At 45.6% G+C, this 9,657-nt stretch overlaps 3 protein-coding genes and 2 non-coding genes across 7 annotated transcripts in view; 2 read left to right on the top strand and 3 right to left on the bottom strand.

The window, feature by feature from the left end:
- The window catches only part of Gpr1 (G protein-coupled receptor 1), a 30,706-nt gene extending 28,928 nt beyond the window's left edge, over positions 1–1,778 (top strand). The window contains exon 3 of the mRNA XM_021197240.2: positions 232–1,778. Within this exon, the coding sequence (XP_021052899.1) occupies positions 262–1,323 (1,062 nt within the window). The 5' untranslated portion in view covers positions 232–261 and the 3' untranslated portion in view covers positions 1,324–1,778. The remainder of the gene's footprint in view (positions 1–231) is intronic.
- A 2,575-nt stretch (positions 1,779–4,353) lies between these two features.
- Positions 4,354–6,882, bottom strand: Eef1b2 (eukaryotic translation elongation factor 1 beta 2). The gene is made up of 6 exons (XM_021197997.2): positions 6,765–6,882; positions 6,151–6,273; positions 5,481–5,607; positions 5,127–5,193; positions 4,658–4,783; positions 4,354–4,550 (listed from the first exon to the last, which is right to left on the bottom strand). Exons 1-6 carry the CDS (start codon positions 6,842–6,844, stop codon positions 4,396–4,398), a joined length of 678 nt encoding a protein of 225 aa, XP_021053656.1. The 5' UTR covers positions 6,845–6,882; the 3' UTR covers positions 4,354–4,395.
- On the bottom strand, positions 4,889–5,020 carry LOC115064116. The gene has a single exon (XR_003843974.1). It is a non-coding gene; the product is annotated as a small nucleolar RNA SNORA41 (small nucleolar RNA).
- On the bottom strand, positions 5,271–5,348 carry LOC115064108. Its single transcript, XR_003843966.1, has one exon. It is a non-coding gene; the product is annotated as a small nucleolar RNA SNORD51 (small nucleolar RNA).
- Positions 6,883–7,239: 357 nt separating the features above from the next.
- Positions 7,240–9,657, top strand: part of Ndufs1 (NADH:ubiquinone oxidoreductase core subunit S1) — a 34,233-nt gene continuing 31,815 nt past the window's right edge. For 2 of the 3 annotated variants that reach the window (XM_021197321.2, XM_021197325.2), the window contains exon 1: positions 7,240–7,499. The gene's annotated coding sequence lies outside the window, so the exon portion shown is untranslated. The remainder of the gene's footprint in view (positions 7,500–9,657) is intronic. The other variant, XM_029538437.1, reaches the window with a different exon arrangement.

The following is a 9,657-nucleotide window of genomic DNA, read 5'->3' as shown; positions in this document are numbered from 1 at the left end:
TTTATTTATTTATTTGTAAGTACACTGTAGCTGTCTTCAGACATTCCAGAAGAGGGAGTCAGATCTTGTTATGGATGGTTGTGAGCCACCATGTGGTTACCATGTGGTTGCTGGGATTTGAACTCCGGACCTTCAGAAGAGCATTCGGGTGCTCTTACCCACTGAGCCATCTCACCAGCCCCAAACCTAATTCTTAAGCTTTTCTTTTTCCTTTAAAATTTGCTTTTACAGATTTCCTTACTCTTCACCTACAAGATCATCATGGAAGTCTCAAAGGAAATGTTATTTGAGGAGTTGGACAACTATTCCTATGGCTTAGATTATTATTCCCAGGAGTCTGACCCGGAGGAGGAGGTATACCTGGGACTCGTTCACTGGATCTCCCTGCTCTTGTATGCCCTAGCATTTGTTCTGGGCATCCCAGGAAATGCCATCATCATTTGGCTCATGGGATTCAAGTGGAAGAAGACAGTCACCACTCTTTGGCTCCTCAATCTGGCCATTGCAGACTTCATCTTTGTTCTCTTCCTGCCCCTGTACATTTCCTATGTGGCCTTGAGTTTCCACTGGCCCTTTGGCCTGTGGCTCTGCAAGGTTAATTCCTTCATTGCCCAACTGAACATGTTTTCCAGTGTTTTCTTCTTGACAGTAATTAGCCTGGACCGCTACATCCACTTGCTCCATCCTGGCTTGTCTCATCGGCACCGGACTCTAAAGAGCTCACTGGTTATTGTTATATTTGTCTGGCTGTTGGCTTCTCTGCTTGGAGGTCCTACCTTGTACTTCCGGGACACCATGGAGGTCAACAACCACATCATTTGTTATAACAATTTCCAGGAGCATGAACTCACCTTGATGAGACACCATGTTCTGACCTGGGTGAAGTTCCTCTTTGGCTACCTCCTCCCTTTACTGACAATGAGCTTCTGCTACTTGTGCCTCATCTTCAAGATGAAAAAGGGAAACATTCTGATATCTAGAAAGCACCTCTGGATGATCCTGTCTGTGGTCATTGCCTTCATGGTTTGCTGGACCCCTTATCACCTGTTTAGCATTTGGGAACTCAGCATTCATCACAACAGCTCTTTCCAGAGCGTGCTGCAGGGCGGGATCCCTCTCTCTACTGGCTTAGCCTTCCTCAATAGCTGCTTGAACCCCATCCTTTACGTTCTAATAAGCAAGAAGTTCCAAGCTCGCTTCAGGGCCTCTGTTGCTGAGGTACTAAAGCGTTCGCTGTGGGAAGCCAGCTGCTCTGGTACAGTCAGTGAACAACTCAGGAGTGCTGAAACCAAGAGCCTGTCTCTCCTAGAAACTGCCCAGTGAGTATTGTGTTCCCAGAAAATCAGTGCAAAGTTTCCATGTGAGCCTCATAACAAAGCCTTTCAGATTAGGTTTCATTCTGATCTAAACTGATCATGGTTTTGTTCAGTTATGTTTTTGCTTGGGTATAAAAGGGAGGATTTCTTCCTTGCAGTTTAAATCATGTATCTTTCTGGCTGCCCTCTGGTGGCGGTTCTGATACTGACAGCCTAAAAGTTTCTTCCACTGTTTTTAGCCTGTGGCTGTTAATGTACTGCAATGTATCAGATTAAGTCATTTTTATAGTGTATACCACATTATATTAATGATCGCTATTGAAAAAGTATCAGGCTGGTTTTTTTCTTCTTTGTTTGCTTTTGGGTCATTTTGTGTGTGTGTGCATGTTCACGTGTTTGTAGGTGTACATATATGTAAACTGTAGCTAAATCATGTGTTTCTCATGGAGACAACCACCTTTTTTTTTTTTTTGAGACTGGGGTCTTTCACTTACCTGGAGTTCACCCACGAGGCTAAAATAGCTAGCCAGCGAGCGCCAGGGCCGAGCCGAGCCCACTGATAGTGCCAGTGCAGGGCACCATGCCAGGCTGTTTCTACTGTGTGTTCCAGGTCTTCCTTGAATGCACTTTGGCTAAGCTGGGCCAGCTCCCCAGCTCCTTCACCATCACATTTTCAGTTACAACCCCCACCCCACAAAACAAAAAAAACCCCAAAAAACCTTTTGTAAGGTCTCACTATGTAGCCTAGGCTGGCCTCAAGCCTACATAAACAAATTGAATTTACACATATTTAAAGTATTAGTTGGTTATGAATTTAAAGCTTCCATTCCTGTTAACTGTTTATTTAATGTTGCTTTAAAATGTCAATTTACTGTTAGTATAGCTCATTTCTGAGTTTCTGGACTATAAACGAGATGGGGTGACTTGATCCTGCTTCATCTGCTTGGAGTGTCAAGTAGATAATGATGCAAATGGCCTTAGCTTGGAATCCTTGAGCCATCTCACCAGCCCTAATCATCTTATTGTCCTTCCTCTCCTAACTGTTCCATGGCCATGGTCACCAGACTTCCAAGCTGCAGGCAGCAGGAGCTCTGCCACTGTGTCACATCTATAGTCCTGACAGGTTATGAATATCACACAGCATTGCTTCCAATATAGCTTTCAATAGAGCATTGCTATATTGAACTGGCCAAAGCAAGACTAGGCTGGTTCAGAACCAAAGGGAGGGGCCGGATCTCTTGCTCCTTTATGAAACATTTTGTGTTCGTTTTTAGTCCTCTAGAACATCATGGTTATGGAAAATTCTGGCTAAATACAAGTCTGTAGATTACTATAAATGTATTTCTAGATGGTATAGATGCTCTTCAGAGAGCATGAATTGCCAGCATAATTCTATCTCCTGTTCTTTTGTTTACAGGAACACCAGTATAAGATGAATAAAAAGTACCTTTATGTCAGTGTTTTCCAAAGTCCCCACACACTATGGAGCCTTAGAATACCAAGTGCTGCCCTCTGCCGGCTCTTAAGGTTCTGACATGTTCTTCAGTGGGCTCACGGTTCTGCCGTAGCCCTCATGCTCTGACACTGCCCTCTGCTGGCCCTCACGATCCTAACTTACCTGGAAAAAAAAAATTCCACTATTTTAGCCTGGGTCTGATGTATATACATTCTCCTTAGTACATGTTTTATTGAACCTATGTATCCAATTATAATACATATTTACAATGTTAAGCTCCCCTCACAGACTGAGAGCAAGAGTACTGGCTGAAGTAACTGAGTTATTTAATCTTCTAGATTCCCATCTATAAAATTCAGAAAGCTTTGTTTTTTTATTTATTATATGTAAGTACACTGTAACTGTCTTCAGACACTCTAGAAGCGGGAGTCAGATCTTGTTACGGATGGTTATGAGCCACCATGTGGTTGCTGGGATTTGAACTCTGGAGGCAGAAGCTTGCAGACCTCCTAGTTGCAGGCCAACCTGGACTACAGAGTCCAGGACAGTCTGGTATACAAGGAAGCCTTGTCTTAAAAACAAAGCTTTCTTGGGGCTGGTGAGATGGCTCAGTGGGTAAGAGCACCCGACTGCTCTTCCGAAGGTCCAGAGTTCAAATCCCAGCAACCTCATGGTGGCTCACAACCATCCATAATGAGATCTCTTCTGGTGCATCTGAAGGCAGCTATAGTGTACTTGGATATAATAAATCTTTAAAAAGAATGCATCACAGCAATTTCAGCTTTGTTTAGAAATCTTGCTACATATATCTAAATATATTTAGCTTAGTTTTTACTGCTTGGGCATTTTTTGGTGTGAGCCAGGTGGGGGACACTTTGAGTTTCAGCACTCATGACCTTAGGAAGAGCAGAGGTGCTCTTAACCACTGAACCAGCCCTGTGATGCATTTCATAGTGTACTTCTAGAGAGGTATAACCTCCCACAAGTGAGCACACTGCCTATCCCAGCACTTTCCGCCACCTCTAGGTTCAGAGTTCCGAAAACCCACACTTGACCACCTTGTGAGCCTACAATGTTCCTCTCAGGACAGAGCTAACTTCAGATTATATTCCCCAAACACGTATGTACAGTTATTGTGCTTGTTAGGGCACCTTCCAGAGTTCTCTGCTTGTATGGAGTGAACCAAATGCTAAGCACCCTCAGTGGCTATCAGCAATCTCAGCAGCCAAAGATTCAGTTTTTCAAAGACATTGAAGCATCTAGTTTATCATTATCAATCAGTATCATGTACTGCTAACAGCAAAAGAACTATTTCACTAATTACAAAATTATACTATAATTGCTAAAGTTTTAATAGCCTATCAGTTCTTGATCTTCTTTTTAATTATATCTATGACACGACACAGTGTTGGCTAAAAGACAATGTCAGGTTGCTCTGGTCATATACCTTTAAACCTGAGTGGTTTAAAAATGCCGAGCTAGTTCTCTTTCTAGCCCAAGTTTTTACCACTAAGGAGTTACACTGAAACCTTTCCTTCAAAATGGAGATATAACATTTCACAGCAAAATGAAGAACCAAGGGTTATCTTTCAAGCTTTTATTTAAGTGCACTGACTGAATGATTTAAATCTTGTTAAAAGCAGCCACATCCATGGACTGTACGTAGTCCTCAAAAGCAGTAATCTGCTCTTCCAGCATATCTGTTCCAACCTTATCATCTTCAACTACACACTGTATTTGAAGCTTTTTAATGCCATATCCCACTGGAACCAATTTAGCTAAAAAAAAAAAAAAAAGAACATCAAGGGGTAAAAGTTAGGAAATTCATACTTTCGGGAAAACATTGAAAATGCACAAATCCCTAAAAGACAAGCATCACACTTACAGGAGCCCCACACCAGGCCGTCTGCTTGGATGCTTCGGACACACTCCTCTAGCTTTGTCATGTCCGTCTCATCATCCCAAGGCTTCACGTCTAGTAAGATGGAAGACTTCGCAACAACTGCAGGCTCTGAAGAAGATTGACAAGTGCACCTCAACACGCAACACTTCCACAAGTCAAACCTCAATTTGTTTTGAAACAGGCCATCTACTTGTCAAACACATACAATTTGCCTTGTGTCTGTCACACACATTCCTCCTCCTGTGTGGCTAAGAAAGAGGCATTAAATTGTGTAACAGTTTCTTTCCCACAGAGGAATGCTACAACTGCTACCATAAAGACAGCTGTAGACCAGTAGCTGTGGAAGTTTTAAAATACTGACCCATTCAATTTAACTGGGGAAACCCCACTTTAGGGCAAGCACTGGAACACGCCCCTGACATTATCACTACTAACAATGAGGATTACTCACTTTTAGCTTTCTTGGACTCATACTGTGCAAGGCGTTCTTCTCGTAGCTTCTTTGCTTCCTCGCTTTCCTGTACAGAGAAAAAGACATTTCACAAAGTTGGTTATCTTCTGCTTAAATGTAGTGACAAGGTCATCACAAACCCACCAGATTTATCAGAAAAGGCAAATCCATCAGGAGCTCAGCCGAAAGATGGTGATTTGATTTTATTCATCATGTACCCAGTGATAAATTTTTAAAGGCAGACAATAAAGCCACGCCAGGATCCATCCAGGCAGTGGCTGTAGCATCTGTACTCATGCTCTGAAGACATGCACACTGCCTCATCAACACGCTTGGATAGAGATGAAGCCATACCTCCTCTTCGTCAGATCCAAAGAGATCAATGTCATCNTCATCTTTAGCATCTGCAGCTCCACTTCCTGTGGTGTCTTCCACACTGGCAGGGCCATACTTTCCCAAAGATTTCTTTACTCCCGGCAGGCTTGAAAACAAACATTCTACCACATTAGGTCAGTGTCAAAGCCCTTTCTAGGCAAAACACCCACTCTTCCTTTCCCAGGAACTCCCAATCTCTTCCGGTTATTTAACCTTTAGCACAGTCCCAGGTAAATAACTTGACTCCATGGGAGACATTGTATTCAGTACTCACTACGGTTTACTCTTTCAGAATGAACATCTGTTTGAGATTTCATTAAGTATGCTCACTTCCATTCTTAGTGAACTGGAATCCACTTCCCCAAACTTCTACTCTTGCTGGTAGTTTCAGAAGAACGGCTACCCTCACACCCCAGCGGTGCCCCCTCCCCCCAGGTCGAAGCACATTATCAGAGAAGTGTGGAGAAAAGTTGAACTGCAGTCGTCCATGTTCTACCTGTTCTGTGAGAAAATGGAGGACTTCATTCTCTTGGCCTTTAAAAGGTCACAGAGAAATTCAGCTTACACTAGGTCAGCACTGCTAAAGCCAACTTTAACCCTGGTCCCTATTTGCCATGTGAAAATCCAGGTAGCACAAAGATACCTTTACCTGGCCTTCTCTTTTTCATAAGACTTGATGTGATTATACCAACGTAGGGCGTGACACAGGTCAGCAGGTGGTGGACCAGAGACTGCTTCAAATACTGCCACATCTGCTTGTGATGGCACGTACCTGCCGGTGACACAAAAACAAGTGCACAGACCTTTAAAAAAAAAAAAAGAAAAGACAAACACTAGCTGGTAAATAACATAGCCCACATCCGTCAAGCTAACTAGCGGAAACAATTACAGGGCTAACCTAAGTTGCTTTTCATTGGAAGGACACAAGAATATGTGTGCATCTATGCAAACCCAAGAACTATCTGCCACCCGGAAGATCTCAAAGGCTACCATCATCCCATCAGACTTGCCACAGCTTTCAACTAACCAACCAACTAACTAGTCCAAAGACGCGGAAGAACCGGCTGGACGCGGGCACACGGGGCGCAAGCATCATCTCAGTTACTGCGCCGTCAGCCCCTCCCGGGAGGTCCCGCTCCATTGGCATCCGGGCCCGGGAAGCCCTGACTCGGCGTCCCCCGGCTGCCGGCGACCCGCTTCCTTCCCGCCGAGCCCGCGCGCGCCACGTGGCCCCGGACCCCGAGCCTCTCGGCTCCCGCTCACCCCTCAATGTAGCTCTTGTCCGCCAGGTAATCGTTGAGCACCTGGAGGCCGGCAGGGCTTTTCAGGTCCCCGAATCCCATGGCGAAGGCTGGAACGGGGGAGCCGAGCAAGTGCGGAGGACGAGAGCGCCGGGAACCCGCGGCCAGCGCTCAGGGAAAAAAAGGGCCCGGAACGGCCGGGAAACTCCTTATATAGAGACGGAGGCGTCTCCCTCCGCCGCCCCGGCTAGAGGTTAAAGGTCAACGTCCGTCCCTCGTCTCGGTCCTCCGCGTACCACTGCGACTTGGCAACTAAATGGCCCACAGGTCGTGCGCGGGCCTTCCCTTGTCCTTGGAAGGAAATTAATAAAGGAGGCATTTTAAAATGCCTTCGCTCCAAGGACTCCGAAACGAAGGGAAACGCCCCTGGAGGAGCCGGAGTTGAACGAAAGCGCTCGGCCTCAAAGCCTCGGCTGCTTCCGGCGGAACTGCAGTTCCAAGTCGGCTTCTCCGCTCCCTCCCGGGCTCGCTCTCGGACTGACGGAAATTGCCGAACAGATCCGAAGCCGGGCGAAAAAAAAAAAAAAAACCCGAAAACGGTCGACTCTGGGTTTCTGGTCCCTCCTGGCTTTCCGTCCGCCAGGTCGGCCTGACGGAGGTTGCCGTGGCCGCCATATTGACTTAGCGGCCGGAGTTTTGAGTTGTCGGGGAGACCCGGACAGGTCCGCGGGACAGCTCGGGGAGCCCCGGAGGGAAGGTGAGGACGCGTTGAAGTGGGCAAGTTGAAGCGCTTCGGAGTGGTGGTTTCTTGCTTGGCAGGACTGCATCCTTTAGGTCAGACAAGCCGTTCTCCCCTTGCCCTTGACTGGGTACCACCTCCTGCCCCGCCGCCTCCCGGACCCGGGAGAGCCGGCAGGTGAGGGTTACCAGCCTTGGTTTCCGGTCTGATGGAGCCTACGCCGATCAGGAGAACGTTGGGAGTCCCGGCTTGCGAGCTCCTCTGTCTTTGCAGGGGAAGACAGGAGATGGCCCCGTGAGCAGGAGACCGGTTCATCTCCCAGAGTCACGAGAGACTTAGACCCCAGGCATCGGTTTAGTTGCTTTCTTGAACCTGTCCACACTACTGTTTGTTTCTGTCTAGCTCGGTGATCATGTTGGGTAGTATTTTATTCATTCTACCGGGGGGAACTGACAAAAACTAAAAGTTAGCTCGGTCGGAGCTGGAGAGAGAGTCAAGAGGTTAAGAGTGCCTTGCAGAGAGGATCCGAGTTCGGTTCCCACTCTCCCGGTCAGAAGACTCCCAGCTGCCATGTAACCTTACCAGGGAATTCTCCACTCTCTTTTGGACTGTGGTGAGCACCGGCACTTAGAAGTGTACATTACCCACACACAGACAAGCACATGCACACATACACTAAAAATGAATCTTAAAAAGTTAGCCTGGGGTCCGCTGCAGATCAGGAAGCTGCGGTGTCTTCAAGTTTGCGAGGTTCATGTCTTTTAAGACCAAACAGATTTTTGGGATCCACCCCTACCCCGAGTTTTGCATCACCAAATCTAGTATTCTAAGCCAGCGCATCAGCGCTTTTTAGAAAGTTATAAAAGTCAGAGCCAAGATATTAGAGCTATGCCAGGGTGTGATGATGGTACTTGTTCATAATCCCAGAATGAGGAGGCTGAGACGTGAGGATTGAACCGAGAACTTTGTGCGTGCTTAGGTAAGGACTCTACTAACTGAGCTACATCCCTGTCTTGACTGGCTATTTTTGTTCCTATTTGGTAGATACTGTGTCTGAAATACATATTAGAGCTGGGAGAGAGCTTAGTTGGAAATGATGCTTGCAAATCCTGATCCACATTGATGGAAAGAAAGAACTGACTTTCAAAAGGTGTCCTTTAACTTTCACAGGCACCTGCCCCACCCACCCCCCTGTGTGTATATGGTAACACGGAGTGAGTAAATGAATGTCAACAACAACAATAAAACATATACCAATCTTGACATGGTGGTGCGTGTTGCTAATTCTGCTCCTTGCTTGGGAAGTAGAGGCCTGAAGTTTAGGAGTCCAAGTTGATCCTTGACTTCATAGCAAGTTTGAAGCCAGTCTGAGGTACATGAGGTCTAGCTCAAAACAAACAAACAAACAAAAACAAACACCCCACCAAAGTAAAAATCCCCAGTAAACAAACTGTACTGTGTACAAGCCAGGCTATCCTCAAACTTGATGTGGTGTAGGCGGTTTTTATGGAATGAAGTCTCGTGGGTGTAGATCAGGCTGGCCTCATTCATGACTCTCATGCTTTAGGTTCCCCAGTGCTGGAATCACACACAGGCAGGCACCCTGTGCTTGGCCTCATCAGTACTTGTTAAAAATGAGATATGTACTGCTCATTCTGGAATTTGGTGCAAAACTATTTGGGGACTTGCTAGTCTTCAGAAAAGAGAAATAACCAAACTTTTTGTCAAGGAACTTACAGTCTAGTAGATACCAAAATTGATAATTCACCTTCAATTTAGTATTGTGGGCTTGTTGGTTTGTTGTTTGTACTCTGCATACAGCCCAATGCAGCCTAAAGGAAGTGGCCTTGCACTAAAGCTACCTGCTTAGCCCAAGTTTAGTAAGTAGAATAATAAAATATATACATGGTGTGTTTTTAATAAGGAAAAGGGCCACAGATGAGCAACACTGTACAACTGATTATCAGTAGCCATTACTGATTAAGTTGATGTTAGTTTTTATAGCAAATTTTTTCTTTGTTTTTATTTACTTATTTTTAAAGATTTATTTTACACATATGAGTACACTGTAACTGTCTTCAGACATACCAGAAGAGGGCATCGGATCCCATTACAGATGGTTGTGAGCTGGGAATTGAACTCACGACCTCTGGAAGAGCAGTCGGCACTCTTAACC

The sequence above is a fragment of the Mus pahari genome, chromosome 5 (genome assembly GCF_900095145.1).
Source record: "Mus pahari chromosome 5, PAHARI_EIJ_v1.1, whole genome shotgun sequence".
In the NCBI taxonomy this organism is placed as follows: Eukaryota; Metazoa; Chordata; class Mammalia; order Rodentia; family Muridae; genus Mus; species Mus pahari.
Note: the sequence above shows the minus strand (reverse complement) of the source record. Positions and strands in the feature narration are given on the sequence as shown.